The sequence below is a fragment of the Acyrthosiphon pisum genome, chromosome A2 (assembly GCF_005508785.2).
Source record: "Acyrthosiphon pisum isolate AL4f chromosome A2, pea_aphid_22Mar2018_4r6ur, whole genome shotgun sequence".
NCBI classification, from domain to species: Eukaryota; Metazoa; Arthropoda; class Insecta; order Hemiptera; family Aphididae; genus Acyrthosiphon; species Acyrthosiphon pisum.
The window spans coordinates 53124669-53143190 of NC_042495.1; the positions used below are offsets into that span (position 1 = coordinate 53124669).

General features: G+C 27.1%; 1 protein-coding gene across 9 annotated transcripts; it reads right to left on the bottom strand.

Moving 5' to 3' along the window:
* Positions 1-2734: 2734 nt before the first annotated feature.
* Positions 2735-16309, bottom strand: LOC100301948 (Daxx-like protein). 9 transcript variants are annotated; one of them, XM_003241551.4, is made up of 16 exons: positions 16028-16309; positions 15866-15947; positions 15518-15804; positions 14295-14324; positions 13462-13692; positions 12172-12282; positions 11098-11319; positions 9816-9902; positions 9643-9740; positions 8984-9225; positions 8747-8916; positions 6936-7860; positions 6739-6803; positions 5363-5511; positions 5112-5244; positions 2735-3270 (listed from the first exon to the last, which is right to left on the bottom strand). In XM_003241551.4, the coding sequence occupies exons 3-16, from the start codon at positions 15563-15565 to the stop codon at positions 3148-3150; spliced, it is 2634 nt and encodes an 877-aa protein (XP_003241599.1). In that variant the 5' UTR covers positions 15566-15804; positions 15866-15947; positions 16028-16309; the 3' UTR covers positions 2735-3147. The 9 variants fall into 9 exon arrangements, with proteins under 9 accessions (XP_003241599.1, XP_016656450.1, XP_016656448.1 ...); XM_016800961.2 differs by having other exon boundaries at positions 2736-3270; positions 5112-5247; positions 15876-15947; positions 16177-16309; XM_016800959.2 differs by having other exon boundaries at positions 2736-3270; positions 5112-5247; positions 16177-16309.
* Positions 16310-18522: the final 2213 nt, after the last annotated feature.

The window sequence follows — 18522 nt, forward strand, 5'->3', positions numbered from 1 at the left end:
AACATGGGTCACCCAAGTGTGTTAGAAATTCATTCTTATTTGTTTTTTAATAATAATTTTTATTTATTTTAAATATTAAAATGTATTTATTTATTTAATTTATATTTTATATATTGCCTAAATTCTGAAATAGTTACACTTAATCACAAATACCTGTCACTAAAAAGAGGTTATTAATATTATGTTCATTTTTTTACATAGTACTTTATTGATAAAAAAAAAAGTCAAATAATAAGGGTAAAAACTGGTATTAACCGAAACCGAAACCTAAACTCGATATTTTTGAAAACCGAAATCGAAATTTTCGGTTTTTGAGAACCGAAACCTAAACCCAAACCGATAAAATCATAAAGGTTCCAGTCCCTGGTACCAACTCTATATAACTCAAACTTTGTTCAATTCATTATTTAATATTCAGTGTATGGTGTTTAAAATTTATCTTTACTTTTCCGTTGCTCGGAATAAAAATTCTGATTCGCAGCAGACAGCAGTATATTATCAGGTAGGCAATCTACTTTCGGTAGATCGCGGACTCTGTGCTGATTGCACGTAAGTGTATGATTTAACTTTAATGTATCTAAGTTATACCAAGTTTGTCATTTTTACTTAATTCCACCTGGTACAGTAGATTAATTTAATCAATTAATACGAAATTCTAACCTAACTTAACGGTACTAATATCAGATGAATGAAAAAAACCAAATTTAACCATTTTTTAATTAGCCTGCCTTCTTCCCAGATGTCTAATCTACACACAAACATTCATTTATATATATATATAATATATAAAATATATATTATATTGACAAAAAATAATAATACAAATCAACAACGCTGATTAGCGATGGTAAATGATGTGTTTGGTGTAGAGATTAAATGGTGAGGGACGACAATATTAAATTAATTCATTTTACAAAATACTTAATAGGTACATAAAATCATCTTACTTGATTTATGCATCTATAGTTTAGCTTACTTATGCGCCAACCAAGTCTTATATCAAAATAATTCCTAATCGTCACTTGGACTAAATAACTTTTTTATGAAGCTTGTGCCTTGTGGGGTGTTGAAACATTGTAGGCACGTAAAAATATTACAGTCTTCAGACCTGTGTCCTGAGAAATATAATCCTTCGTTAGGTACCTAATAATTGCATTCATTGTTGATATGCGTGCGTCTATGAATCTGAAAAGTGTAATATTATTGTTTCATGTTGAAAATAAAAAGAACTTATACTTTAACAACAAAAAAGAAACTTAAAAGAGTTAAAAATAATATAAGAAAACCTTTTGAAAATAAAAATTATAACAGTAATCGGAAGTAAAATTATTAACGAAAGTGAAATCTGATGTATATTATACAAATGTATTTTTAACAAAATTAAAACGGTAGATAATAACATTAATAGACAATTAGACAATTAATAACTAGGCAGCATATCTATTATTTATTATAATAATAAATATTAAATATGTATAACTTGTTTGTGTACGTTTGTTTATATTGTGTTTGTGGCCAACACACGATACAAAAAATTAATCCCAAGTAGGTATAGCCAGTCGTGCGACCAGGTGGTGGGGAGGGGTTAGAAGGTTTAGTAGGTATTAAAAAAGCCAAAACTACTTAATAAGAAATTAACGATCTAAGTCTTCCTATTTAAAGCTATTCCAATTCTAGTTCAAATCAGTCAGAGTTGGAGCGTAATCAATTCAAAGGAGTAAAAACTAGGCATTTTATATTACTGTTTATCTGTGTCTTGTGTATGTGTTGAAAGTAAATAAATATTAGTGTGCGTAATTCGTAGTACTGATCACGTTTTATAGGGGCATCACAGTGACCGGGATGTACGTATGTAATCTTACCTACGCGCATGCACATGTCACCATATATTACTTTATAAAATGACAAACATTTTTTTTCAAAAAATACTACCTCTGACTTCAATCACTACGCTCAGTAGGATGTTCCGATTTTAATTTTGAAAGCAGATTTGAATTCTCCTCTAAATTTACTATGCTTTAACTGTCGTACATTTTTCATATTCTATATCAATGTATTTAAATTTGAAATTATGAATATGATATATATTTGCTCTTTTTGTTAGTAAATTTCTAAGTAAAAAAAAAATAAAAATCAGAAAAATAAAATTGTCAAAGCATAGATAATTTAGTGACAAATTCAAATTTCTGTGGCACCATCTATCCAGGAAAAAATAAACTAAATAATAAAATATTTAGTTATTGTTGCAGATTAAAATAATAATAGTGTATTATATTATATTGATTGCTAATGGCTATATATTTGATTTATATTATTATTTTTTTGTTAATCTTCTATATGCATATGTAATATGTATATATAAAAGAAAGTTGTGTTGGTTACATTATTTATAACTAAAGAACGGCTTAACCGATTTGGCTAATTCTTTTTTTGCTGTGTTTGTTATTGCCAGGAGAAGGATAATATGAAAGAAAAAATTGAGAAATTTATTCCACTCCGCCCTGCCCTCAATCCACGGGAATCATAAAAGAGAAAGAAAGAAGAAAAAATATAAAGTAGTGATCATAGACCTATAAACTAACACTGTATTTCCCCCACGTCTCTTTTCTCTTTTACTCTATATCATACCCCTGACCTTTCTCTCTAACCGCTGTCCGTTAGTTTATAGGTCTATGGTAGCGTTCTCTTTATCCACTACCTACTTAAAAATATTAACATTAAAAATAACTTATTCTAGTTTTTCAAAATATGTATTTTTTTAACAATTTATTTACATAAATGATACATACGTACATTGTACATAATATTAAAAGCGACATCAAATACTTTTTAATATTATTCTAATGAATAGAAAAAATATATATGTATAAAGTAGATAGGTAGGTATTTAACATAGATATTAGTTTAAAATATTTACAATTATAAAGACATTTTTGGCGCCAAATAGAAGCAAATATAACCAGCTTCTAAGACCTAAGTTTAATTCAATAATTTTATATTTAATAGAAGATATAATATTATACTTGGTTGGGATAAAATATTAAAAAACTTTAATAGTACAAAAGTATATGACATAATATCTAACAAATAAAAAAAAAAATATTATGATGAAATAAACATGTTAGATTGTATTTTCAGTAATAAACACTAATCCAGTTCTATAAGTTCAGGTTTGTTACCACCATTAGTTACAGAATTACCAGGAAGGTGAACTTGATTTTTCTGGACTATTTGTCGAACTGTAGTTGTTGTAGTCATGGTTGTTACTTGCTATAAGACAAATCAAATACAAAAAAATATATACTTACATATAAAAATATCATAAATTATTGTTTTATAAAAAAAATACTATAATAAGTTGTTAAGGCCTTTGAAAGCAGGCAGTTTTCGCGCATTTAGAACAATAAGCCAAAAAAAAAAATATATACTTCCAATTTTAATTTAGAAATAATATTTGAATTCCTAATTATCTTTTCTATGTTATGTAGGAAATGGTTTTTTATTTTTAGTAACACTAAAATAAAGGTGAACATTAAAAATAAAATAAAATAAGGGATTCAAATGTTTTCAAAATTAGAATTGAGCTTTTGGTACTTGGTGAATTTTTTTCCTGCATTTTGTTACTTTCATGTTGAGACGTTTCTTTATCATAAAATATAGTGAGTATGAGTGAGATTTTTCCCTTTTTTTCAAAAAGGTTATGACTGGGTCACAAATATTTCTACATATGCTACCACCAAGACAACTTAAAATAGGATTGAAAAAGGGCACTTGGAAATACGTTAGATCAAGATTTGAAAGAAGAAATAATTGTGCCCGACGACATTTCACAATTAGGCAACAATTACCAATTTTCATTATTTGACTATGGCGTTGAAAAAAGAATTATTGAATTTTCAAGTAGTTCTCAAAGAGAAGCCGCATCTACTTAAAGACATTTATTTTTTGATGGAACTTTAGAAAGTTCTACCAAACAGTTCATAGAAATATACAGAATAGTTGTAGATATTGGAAGCACATAGAGTGAAATTAATGGCATTCCATTAATTTTTGTATTACTTTTAAATAAAACAAAAATAATTTATAGGTAGGTATTCGATTATGAAGGACATATTTGAATTTCAGCCCCAATATATAATGATTTATGACATTATTATTATAATTAAGATGCCAGTATTGTAAAACCAGTTCATAGGTATAAAAAAATTAAGTGACCACAAGTGCCACCAAAAAGGTGTTGACCGCAACTCTACCGACCGCGTCACAGCCGGAATCACATTATAGTATTATTCTTTATAAGTACAGTAGAAACTGGTTATAACAAAATATTGAATAGACTAATAAACAATTAAACAAATAATTCTGTAATATTGATGTCCAATAAATATTTAAAATATTTATTTCTATAGGTATCAGAGAAAATAATTTTTTGATAATTAATGAAAAAAAATTAATTATGTAATAATAATATTACAATTTTGTATCACAATAATATAAAATATATATTACATTTTAATATTTGAGAGTTAAGAAAAATGTAGTAAATTTTTTTTCTTTATTTAGTAAGTATCCTTAAGTATACTTATTTACTGTCATTTTATATATACTGTGTACTTGTCACCATAGACTATGGCTAGAGTCAAGTAGGTACCGTATTCTCTTGTGGATACTAACTTCACTAGTAAATCCAATATGAATATTACCGTAGACATAAATCATTTAATTTAATCCTTTAAAAATACCCTTAAAACCCTGTTCAAAATGAGATCATACCTCAGTGGTAAATTTGTGAGCATGGGCCTCATATGTTGACTTGGGTGAGAGAAGCCTCTAAGGCTGGGGCTATACGCAGTGTATAGCCCCGGCCTAACTGTTGAAAACGAAAACTGCCCCCCCCCCTAGAAGTACAATCTAATTTTGAATTGAGTATAGTAGTCCTAATATTTAGACAGTTATGTAATGCAGTTCTACAGAAACACTACATTGTAATCATACTAACTAATATGTTGTGTATATACTATCAGTACTATATTGGACTTCTACTGAATGTAATAAGTATTATAATAACAAACTATAAAACAAAATAAACAATATATTAATATAACAATTACTTCTTGTAATACTGATTGATTATTGAAATGTCTTTGTTGTTGAACCATATTTGAAATACGTTGAGTGTACTGTCTTGCAGTTTGTACACTATTTTGAAAAGAAGTTGACCTCATTCCCTGATAAGTTGTGGGTCTACTAATAAAATAATTGATAATTTAATGACATTCATAAAAGTTAACAATGTTTTGTCATAGTAAAATTATATTTAATTAATACAATTAATCAATAATTATAACAAAAGTTGTCTTACTGTCTATTATTATGTCTGAGGTTAGGAATATTGCTTGTGCTACTTGGCTTAGGAGGCCGTATATTGTTCATAACCCAACGATTGACTAAATTATTGTTCAAATTCTGATTCAAATTAGTTGAATTTTGATGTAAGGTCTTTGCAACAACCTACAAAATTGTATTAGTTAAAGCTTATTTTAACATGCCTTCATTTTAAACTAAAATACTTTAATTCAGGTGCGTCATTTCAGTTTTTTTATTGTTGGTGCCAAATGTTTGCAGGCCATTTAAAATCATTACCAGGCTACAACCATGGGCCCCTTTTTAGGGGGGCATGGAGGAAAATACCCGCTCTATCTTTTTCTTCGCCTTTTCTGAGTCAACTACCATTGTCCTACACCTCCACAGTGCTACTCTAACCCCACCCCCACCACTCCTTTATTTAATCCAGTTATTTTCATGTAATTCTCTATTCTACTTATGACCATCTTTTCTTCAATACCTCAATATTAATTTCCATAGCCACCCTCACTACCTCTGAATCACCTTTCCTCATATAATTCACTCTATAGAATATTTATGTAATTTATTTAAGATAATGTAAATTTATATATAAGTATGAAACTATCACCATTGTTAATTTTTTTGTCCAAACGTACTTTTACGTGTATTTATTTTGTGGTTAGCATGCAGTTGTATTTATACTTTAGCACCTTAATAATAAAATACCCAACCTAACCTAATCTATAAAACTGTTCTCTCTGCAAAAATTCAACTTTATAAAAAAATATTAATTAATAATATAAAACAGTGATTCAATGTTTTCCTTGATAAAATAAAATAAAGCGAATAAAAACTTCTTTTAATAAACAATTTTACTTAAAATTAAATTTTAAAAAACTCCCTAATAACAATTGAAGTAGGTACCTACACATTAAATAATAGAACCTAATTAAAAAATGATAAAAAAAAACCACTTCCTCACAGTGGCGCCGATGTCACTTTCATATGGTACTACATATACCTCTATGTCTCTATAGTACCCACCCTCGATCATGATTCGTATAAATCTTGAAAACTTTTGTAAGTGATTATAATATAAAATGACCAAAGTTTTAATAATGGATTATTATTTTTTTTTTTGTATTTGTAAACAAAAATCGACTGATTGATAAGAATATTTTGAATCACAAACAAACAATAAAAATTTTAACCCAAGAATGGTTCACTTATTACTAAATCTCGGTAACATTAATGATATGATAAATAAAAAACAAAACTGTTTGAAGTTATACCAAAGTATCAACTTACTTGTAAAAAAATATATATATAATACAATATTATACATACAAGTATGTATAGACTTTATCTTTATTTGAAAATAATTTAACTTACAGGAGGCGGTATAGGATTTGACTTTTTTGATTCTTTATTCCAATTGTACTTCTTATGAAAATTCACTAAAAAAAATTACAAAATGTATTCAAAATAAAAATAACCTTTAGAGGATGCAACCTCATGCTACGTTTTACAAGTCTGTAACATGTTAGGTGAGCGTCCTCTTACATTAATATTATGTAATTAAAACGTACTAGCTTTTATAATAGATTCTAGAGATTTCTTATTTTGGACTGGAACTATAGATGTTTCACATGAAGTTATTTCTACATCTGAATCATCAAGTTCATTAATCTCAATAACATCTTTTCTCAAATTTTTACCTTCATGTATTATTACTTCAGGCTCAGTGATGATTGGATCATAATTTTCACTATCAATAGTACTATGATTCGTAGCATTTAATTCACTTCCTACTTCTATAATTTTCTTTTCTTGTGGTTCTTTAGTTCTAATATCTTCATCAATCACAAGGGTTCTATCTGAATCAGTATCATCTAGACATACTTCCGGGACTAAATTATTATTTCCTAAGGTTTCATCAGTGTTGTTAATACATTTGGTTACTTTTTCAGAAACCTTTTTAGTACAGATTTTATTTTTTTTATTTGTTGTGTCATCAACATCTATTAAAGTTATTTCAACGGAAGCCTTTTTGTTAACACCACATGTTTCCCCATTTGACATAAAAACATCAGCATTTTTTGAAATGTAGTCACCATCTTTTCCTAAAGGAATACTATAAATTTTATTTATGATAATATTATTAACACCGTTTATAGTTGTCGTTTGGTCAGGAACTTTTTCTGTAATAACAGTTGTTTCTTCTTGCATCTTATTTAGTATTGTTTCTGGAGTAACACCACTTGGTGCTAAATCAAATGACTCCATGTAAATAGTTTTCTGACTCTTTTTTGGAGGCTTATCATTGTCCGATGCTGGCGATGATAATCTTTTCCGTTTAACTGATATAGGTTTGATGGGTTTCAATTCTTTATTATATTTTTTATTATTATTGGTACAATCACTTTCTGAACTGTATTCACACTCTGTATTATTAAGGTTAGATCCTTCTGTTTCCTCTGCATAATCTTGTTTATTTTTAAACTTTAGTGTCAACTACAAAACAAAAAAAATAATTAAAACACACTTATTATAAACCACAGTGAATATAATAAAGTATTTTTAACTTCAAAAGTTAATGTCAATTCAATTTAATAAACCAATGAATTAAGAATACAAATTTAATGGACATTGCAAGAAAATATCTGTGACATATCATAAGATTTGTATCACTATAATAAGCTATTAGCTAGTGATTTTTTAATTCAACACTGGATAATATATAACTGGATGGTATTTATGTAAAGGGGAAATAGCCAATTTTTTTTGGTTTTCAGTAAACACAAAAACTTTAATATTATTATTTTTAAATTGTTTTTTTAGATTCTGAGCGGAGCGAGGAAGCTTGTGGTTTTACAATGGGGTTTTTTTTTTTTATCCTGTATACAAAATTTCTACCAAAAAGAGTGCTTTGATTTCAACATATAGTATTTTATCTTTTAGCCAATTGGATAAAGATGGTACTTTAGAGAGGTCATTTTTCGATTTTCTCAATAGTTATTTAATGCCATGCCACCACGGGAAAAACCACCGACAAATTACCAAAAATGGGATTTTAATTTCTACTGCTTTGTTTAACACCATAGAAACAAATAAAAAATAATAATATTATAATATCAATTCAACTTACAGGCTATAATAAATAATAACAATATAAAATATCCAGATTGCAAACCATCTTTGCCCAGAATCGTTTTTCTTATACATTTTGGACACATAGTTCCTTGAAAAATAATCTCATGCAATCAAATTTAGTGAATATATAGGCCAACTTAACATCAAATACTCATTAAAAGATTACTTATTAAACTAAAATATTTTTATTTCATTTTTCTATTTCCAAAAACTTTTTTAATACTACTCTTAGACTTAATAACTTTACCGCGTTCAAATCTGAGTGCAACTTCTTGTTACTTTCATCAAGTTTCCTTTTGAGTTCTTCATTTTCTTCTGCTGGATCTTTTATTGTATTTACATTTGCCAAACGTCCAAAATATTCATTCAGTCTCCGAAGCTTTAATTGTTTCCCAAGCTTAAGAAACGCATCATGAGCTAAAATAAATATAAAACATTTTTTAAAAAATCTTAAGTATTTTTTAATTATAATAATTTTACTCACAAATATTTTTCAAATCAGTTTCGGTCCATTTTAATTTTTTTTTGTCTCTTAAGCATTGTAATAATGTATATATTTCAAAATAATCAGGAAATGTTTTGTTAAGATTATAATATTTCTCAATTGTTTTATTAACCAAACGGTCATTTGTTGCTTTGAAATGCAGCATAGGTTCTTCTAAAAAGTCTGGTTCTTCTTTTAGCTTGCACATTCGTTTATATATTTCAACAATCCTTTTTTCATATCTATAATTTCGAAAAAAAATAAAAATACAGACAAAAACCAGTCAGCCTAAAGATATACATATTTTTATTTATCATGTATATTTTTTCTATGTGAGTTAAGCTAAAACAAGACCTCAATGTTTGTGTGATTACATTTTATTTAAAAGTGCATTTTAATAATTCACCGAAATATTATACATTTTTTTTACATTTATTATGATTTATGATTTTGTTGTTCAATTACTTTCAACGTCATTTTTTAAATTTATAAAGGAGTAATGTAAGACTTTGTCTTAATCATATCTAAAAACTATTTATACACAAAAAAATCATTAAAACTAAGACCCTAGCTTTGTACAGAATCTGAAATTAGCAATAATAAATAATTTAAATAGATGTAATATTTCAAAAGATATTTAGTTGAATAAAAAAACTTACTTATCCTTTAATATATATGCAGAGTCAGAATTAAATTCATTTTCATTATTTATGTCCATTTCTTTTTCTTCAAGATTTTTAATTTTTTTTCTAATAATCTAAAAATAAATAATAATAATTTAATTGAAATCTATTATTCATAAAGTTTGATTAAATTACAATATAATAATTACCTTCAGTGCATATTTTAGTTTTTTGAGCTGTTTTAATGTTTTTTCATCCATTTGTTTATTCGTAACAGATGTTCTACTATCTTGTACCTATAACAAATATTAAAATATATAGGAACACTATATAAAATATTTAAAAATTTTAAAAAATGTTCAATTCAAAGAGAAATGGTATAGGTTTGGTTAAAAATCTCAATGAATTTATTAGCATTACGTACACTTCTGTAACCGCAGCAGTTATTTTTCGCAACACAACATGACACAAATTGCCATTTTCTCTTTTGGTGTTTATAATATAAAAGAAAAAACTTAACGTTTTATTAGCCTGCCTAGATTCTAAGTATCCTAATATCTCCTTAAATAATATTTTTATTTTTTTTACATTGTATTATGACCGAATCATTCTACAATAATTTAATATTTAATTGAACAGTGAAGATAAACTTTGAATTAAACTAATTTTAAATAAATACAAAGTGTATTCATAAATAATAAATCATTAAATAACACATTAAATATTTTAAATTTAATCTAGATGAAAACATATAACGAAATAGGTATTTTTGTCTGTAACTATATCTATATAATTAAAGGAATGTTTTAAAAAATGTTTAAAAAAAAATTTGTTAACAATGAAAAGAACCCATTATCAAACTAGTATGAAGGAATTTGAAAAATATAAATTATAAAACACAATGACAAATACTAAATCAAACTTGTATCAAGTATTAAATCTTAACAGAGTATTTATAAAAATACCAAGTTGTAGAAAAAAATGTAAAACCATTGCTTAATTATGATATTAATTGCCACTTAAACCTGTTGTATACCACAAATTATTATAATACAATTTTAATTATTAAAAAAAGTATATATTATACTCAAATCAAACAAAACAGACTTAGCACATATAAAAGAAGCAAGAATGCTTTTGTCCGAATCAAGTTTGGAGGCCGATCTGATTTATTGAAAATCTACCCTTTGTTATATAACTTCATAAACGACAAAATTGTACTTTTAAAATATTATTATTAAAGACTATTTATGTAATAAAAAAAGATTAAATATTAAACTAAAGTCATGAATACATGATGTCAATGAGAAATTACACAAAAATATTTTATGCTAACTGTTTAGATAATGATTTTAACCTAGTCAAAAGGATTTAAAAATAATAAAAAATGTTCAAGTCTAAAGAAATTAAAATCTAATAATACAATTATTTTGTATATTACAAATAGTTAACTCTAACCTCTATCATATTATGCTAATTAATAAATCTTACCTTCATTGAAGTTTTAAATTGCTGTAGTTGTTCATATATATGTTCCATGTGTGTATATAAAGGGCTACCACTATCAGGCCAGATTACTTGGTTTGCTTCTCTTAACAACATAATAAAATACTTAGAACCAAGAAATTCAGAAGGCAGAGATTTATACAAATTATCAATCACATCAATATTTGATTTTGGAAAATGTGTATTTTGATAACATTTTTCAATCAACTAAAACATACAATATGTAAATACTTAAATAATATTAAAATTGAATAGTACTTGGATCTCTTATACTAATAAAAATGCATGGTCACTGTATAAACTTTTACCAAAGAGTATGACATCAAAAGTACCAGATAGGTGATTAACTCAAGTTGTGGACTATGTAGTATGGGCTGAAATAACTTGAATTTTGTACATTGGAACTACCATTATTTTAATTTCTAAGTTCTATACAAATAATAAAATATTTAAATCGATAGTATATGATTAATGAGAATATAATGTTTGTAAATTGCAATGTCGAATGGCAAAAAATTAATTTATCATTATTCAGTATTATGTATATTATTAGTAGTTTATATAAAATAGATTATGTATAGTGATGTTCATTTTTATAATATTATATTATACACACTTTATAGAAATATTTTATACAGCGGTATAAAATATTATTTTTTAAAAATTTTTATTAATTACTAACTCATTACTCATTGGCTATTAGTTTTTAGTTTTTAATTTTTAAAATTGTTATTAATAAGATTCTATTCTCCGAAGGGAAATTATTGGATAATTAAGTCAAAGTTTTGTAAATAATTTCAAATTTGCATACAATTTTTACTGTATAATAAAATGTGTATTATACATTTCAACATACAGTATCATACAAAAAAGAATTATACTGATTTTACTATACATAGTAATAAACAAAGTTTTTATAAGAATATAGTACAAGGTATATAATAGTATAATCCAAAAAAAACTATGTCTTAACATCACTAAATAAATATCAAAAAAAATAAATTTGCATAAGCTTATAAAAAAAAATCACTCTTAAATCCACAATAATATGTGCCTTACTTCTTTGAATATTTTATCGCTTTCACTAATTTCATTGTTACTTGTATCATTCTCCAATTCAGTAATCATACTTGCATTACCATTTGAAGTACTAGCAACACAATTTTCAGTCTAAAATATATACAAAATATTATGTTTTAGACAATTATAAATTATGTATACATAATAAACATTAGATAATTATGCCGGGTTGCTATTAATACAAAATGGTATAAATAAATAAATATAAAAGGTACTGAAATTAAGAATAACATCAATTAATACTGACGCTAAGTGGTATATTATAAATGTAAATCTCTTCTATAAGGAATTAAGGGCAAATTCATGACAATGTCACCTTGACAAATGTTTTTTTAAGTATATGAAGTGGAAAATTTACGATGAGTTTTGGTATTAAGTTAATCGGTTTGGTTCCAACAAACTGATATTTATTTTGAGGGCAATATACTAAAAAATTGTTCTTGGCATATCTAATATTAATATTATCGTATATTCGCGATAAAATGTTTTGTAATTTTAGAAATTTTTAGAAAAAATACAGTTAACTTTAAATATAGTTTGACATTAAGAACATTGAAGTTTTCATATAAATAAAATGTTTTAGTATGGAACCTTGGCTCTCTTTTCATGGCTACACATATTACCATATGAGTTTTGGGTTGCTTGTAGTGCATTACAACATTATCAAAAGACCCTCCACAACCTATTATACCATATGCAATGATTGGTTCAACTAATGTCAGATAAATTAATCGTAGGTCCTTCTGTTTAAATGTCACATAATTCTTTTACCATATAATTTATTTTCCTAATCTTCCTTGCCACTGTAAAAAATATAAAGTGCTTATAAACTTATCAAACACACATCAATTAGTGGTACAATTAGTTGGGTGAGTTAGGCAGCAAAATTCCATAATATTATCCAAGATATTCTATATCTCGAATAGACCAAATTAAGGGTGTCCAATCCGCAACCTGTGTTAGATTTTAACGTGCCTTCCCCTCCCCCCTCCAAAAAAAGTTTTAACAAACGATCTTTTCTATTTAGTAAATTAAGTAAAAAAGAAATCTAATTTTTAACTTATCATCAGAATAAATATCAAAGCAAAATATTTACAAATACCAGACAAACAGTTTAAAAATATGTTTCAATAAACATAGGGTATAGTACATACCTAATATAATTTATAGGTACCTAACTAACGAAGCTAGTATTCCTAAACCACTATATATTTTATTATATATTTATAATTAATAAAACAATATGTTAGTATAATATTAGATACTAACCTGTAAATTAGTTGAGTCTTTTTCAGATAGTCGCAATAATTCATTATATACACTGGCAGCATACTGAAAAGAATCATTATTCTTTGGAGAAATGAACTCTATTCCTTTAAGTATTAAATCGCATAAATGTTTTGATTTTTTTTGCTTATAATTGCATTTTTTGTACATTTTATTCATATCTTCAATATACGGTTGGGGAAACTGTTTATTGTTTCGACATAAATTTATCATCTAGAAAAAAATATTGAGAAAAACAATTTAGTGTTTAATTATAAATTTAAATTGTGTATTTTTTTAGTAACATACTTAATACACACATCAGTAAATACATTAATTTTTTCTATTTTAACAGGCTAGGGTTGTAATTTGTTTGAATTTAGTGTATACTCATATGTAAATATAAATTAACAAATTAACAGAATCAGTAAAAGTGAATAATACCTAATAATGGCTATTACTAATTATAAAATTCAAGAAAATTTTGTTTTATAATTTATTTAATCTTTTTAGTCTATAATACTCCAATAGTTATCCAAACAATATTATTTAAATAATTTATCAGTATTAAAAATTACAATGTATAGTAACTTATTGAAATTAATTTATAACATTATAAAATAATGTTTGTAAGATAGGTACGCAATTGACACATACAATAATGACAAAATTGAACATACCAACATGATAATAAAATAAAAGAATTCAACAATAGTAGATATTTGAAAAATATGTTTTCAATTATATGTACCTTGTACCTATGTTTATAATTCACAACTAATAAGCACAGCAATGTTATCAATATTTATATTAACAAATTATATCAAAACATTTACCTGTTGAAATAAATCCTTGTTATAAGAAATCTGAAATAAAACAAAATTGTATGTTAAAAAAGAAATAGTATTTTGAAAACTTATAATTTTTTTCTTCCTTCATAATTTTTTAACTTAAATTTAAAAAATGTAACTTAAGAGAATGCCAAAATCATATAGTATGTTGTCTCAGTCTTTGTGTGAAATTTGTGTTCAGCCGAATTCATTACTTTTGTTAGCTATATTAAAGTGAATTACTGAGTAAGTCAAACTTAGGGCTGTTTTTAAAATGACTGGATAAAGTTAACCGACACTTAACCAGCCAAATTCTGCCAGTAATAAGATCTGTTATTCATTGGTTAGCGTTAACCGACACTTTACCGGACATTGTAAGAACGGCCCCAAGAGGGGAGAATATAATATGGTTCCGGTTAAAATACCGGTATTTTTAATTTCGGTTCCAATTTTCAGATAAAAAATATTTTAACTATTGAATGATTTGGGAAATTATAAAATTTTCTCGAAGAATTATCTAGCAAACTTTGAAACATATATTATGTTGTTGCATAACACATAATTATGAAGTTCTGTCGAGAAAGAGTAATCTCGCCAAAAATTAGGTAAAATAACACCATGACAAAAGTTCAAAATCACTAGTCTGCATAAATATAATATAACAGATACAATAATAAGGTTAATAATAAGAGGATTGGAAATGTTGATAAACTGTATCTGTTTATTAATGAATGATGTGATGTGATCTAGATATCAATAAATGTTTTATTTCCAACACATCAATCTAATGACATGATGATTCTGAAAAAAATTTAAATGTGTGTAGTCAACTTGAAATTAACTTCCACGATTTTTATTTTTATCTGCATAAGTCATATCAAGATTTGCATAATAAACAAGAGCAAACAAATTTTAAATTAGTAGTCAGTCTCAAGTAGACTGCATAACAAATTAAAATCTTTTTCAGAATCATTTTATAATAAATCATATTAATCAGTACGTTGGACATAAAAGATGAAGTCTAAACACTTGTATAGAAAGAGACACCACTAATAAATGGATAGAATTTAGAACATTAATGTGCATGCATACAATAAAAACCTATAAATAACTACAAAATAATGTACAACAAACTATTGATACATCTTTGTACAAAATTTCAAATTCTACAGAGATTTCTGTTATACCATGCTGCACAATGAGTTATGATTTCTAGGTATTATACATACGTCTGGTTCACTGTCCTCCAATCCGGAAGAGATTTCAATTTCTGACATTGTAGCACAACCGAAAGCAACGTAATGTTCTACAATAACTGACAAGCCAAGTCCGTTTCAAATTGAAAACGGCGAGAAAAATGATTTTATTTTGTTACATATAAAACAAAATTATCGACAAGTCGGCCCGATTGAATTGTAACGGTTTCGCATAAATTTGAACTCCGTACAACTATTCATTAATCCCAATGCCCGCTGCTCAGGTGTTTCTTCGTATAATTATCAAATATTACCTATAACTGGCAATTGAATAATATTTAGTTTAATTTAAAGTTATTCAAAACTCCAAAATCCTATTACCGTTGCGTACCAGTGAAGGTTGGTTCTAGGGCTTCACTGCCACCGGCCACCACCTCAGATTGACAAACTGTTGAGCAAAATACTAAATAATGATAATTAGTAAAATATAGGTACCAAATATTAAAAACTATTATTGTTTTAATCAAATAGTTTAGTGTTTACATTCGGTGTCGCTACAATCTAATAACAGGTTGTGTAGAGTGTACGCCACAGTGCATCACAATATATCTTATTTAAAACTTCAACCAATATGTGCAACTGAATGATGTAATGATGTACTAAAATTATGTATTTACAAGGAAAAAACCTACTACGACAATTATTAATCCGTATCCCGTGATGATAAGAAGTTTGAACTTTGAAGTGACACAGTCGGCATAACATAATATTATTTAAAATTTTCATAGACAGTGTCAGTGTATCACACTACACCATACATGATACACAGCAGGCTGCACACAAAAGTTCGACCTTCGACCGGCGGGCGGGCTGCAGCTGCGAATTACCATCGATAATGATTATTGTAAGAAAAAGTGCGTATCACTATTGTTCTGTGGTAGTGGTACCACTGGTACCAGTGAACTGAATACGCCAACCACGGCCAACGTCGCTAACCTAAAATGCCGGATGCGATAACAAGACGGCAAGACGCAAACCATGACAAAATAAATTTATTTTGTCATGACCAACTATAATCGTATAATATAATAAGGTATTATAATATTACGTACGTCCGTGATATTTAATCCGTGCACCGTGGCCGGAACGGTAATCGGTCAAAAAGTCCGGTATGAAAAAAGTTGTTAAAAAAGTCCGAATTCATTCAATTGATTGCCGAACAAAAACGTCTATATTACATGTATACAATATTATAAATTTAATAGACAATTTTGTATTTTCGGACTTTTTGTTCGGCAATCAAATAATGAATCCGGACTTTTTGTACAACTTTTTTCGTCCGGGATTCTTCAGACTTCTGTATTTCAATTTTTAACCATGATCCGCTCATGACTAAATAAATTTTCTTTAGTCATGGATTCGCCCATAAAGCATTAAAGCCCCGTCCGGACGTCCGATTCGTTCCGACTTCAGACCAAAAAAAAAAATTTGTCGGAAACAAGACGTGTTTTGATATCCCCTCATGAGTGGTAACAATGTAACATAAATATTTGTCGACTACTATATGATACTATGACAGAAACATATTATGTTTCTTGATCGGGCTTTAGAAATACACAGTGAATAATTTTAAAGTTAATTAATTAATATATCTATATTGTACACAAAATATTATGTGCATAATGTTCATCGTAGAAAGGAGAATTATAAAACTTAATTTTTTGTAATTTTAAATTTACTTAAGAAATATATTTAGCCGGAAAAAAGTCAATAACAAAATAAGGTATATAGTCAATACGTCCATCCATAGAATAGGTACCTAATATATTATTAGTTATTACTACAGAAGTAGAGAGCCTATATTAGCCTATATTATATAGGCTCTCTAGTTATTACTTATTTCTCTCTAGTCTCTATGCGCCCGTCACATACTATAGCGTCCGTGACGCCCGCAAAGTAAGTATTCTCCTCGCTCCCGCCACTTGGGGTTAGTTGTTGCTACCCCTCAAGCTGTATTTCTAAACAATTTAATTCTGTTAAAAACAAAATTGCAAAAAAAAAAAAAGTGGGTAAGTGGATGTCGCTCTGCTGTACAGTAGGTTACAAGTGGATCACTGTAATCATTACAGTGTAATGGATGAAGTTAAATTTGAATTCAATGATATATCATTGTATAAAAAAATGATTCTGAGCGAAAACGGTCAGTCAGTCTATAATATTACTAAGTATATCTATGATGATATATAATTGTGAATAAAGTGATTTATATATTAACCTATTTGCGTGGAATCTTGTTTTAAATTTTCAATTCTTAACTATACAAGTTGAACATTTTATACATTTTTAACTACAAAATAATTATTAAATTTGAAATTTGATAAATTTTGTCAAAATTCAAACTTTGTCCATTTGCTTTCGAATAAATTCAAGTGATACTTGTTCAGCCCATAAATAGGCAAACATAACAATTTGGTAAATTGACAGATGAGACTTTGAGAAAAAATTAAATTTCCGATTGTTAAGAATCGCACTTCACTTTTTTTTTACTTTTGTTAATTGAGGTTTGTCTGCACCGCCAAACAAAACCATCCATAGAGTTAACACTAGGACACAATAATAAGAAATGGCCCTTATTGTATTTTAATGTACTGACGTTTGCAATAAGTCTCCAAGACTGCAATGTCTCTATGAAAGGTATGCTTAACGGACCACGTTGCTTACGTTAAAAAAGTTCATACATTTTGACAATATTCAATATATTGGTATAATTTAATATAAAATTTATATTAACCACAAACCACGGTGTTGCTCAAACTTTATTGAAAATCGTTATGAGCTATATTATGAGGTACGAGGTACCTACAACCTACATATCAAATGCCGATAAAGATACGCACCTAGCATACAAATATTGATAAACTTAATAAATTATAGTTTATTGCTAACGATTAGCTAGTTAGATATAGTTATTTGGTAAAAACCAAAGCTGTACAATATTATACTAGGCAGTGGCGTGCCCAGGGGGGGGAGGATAGGGG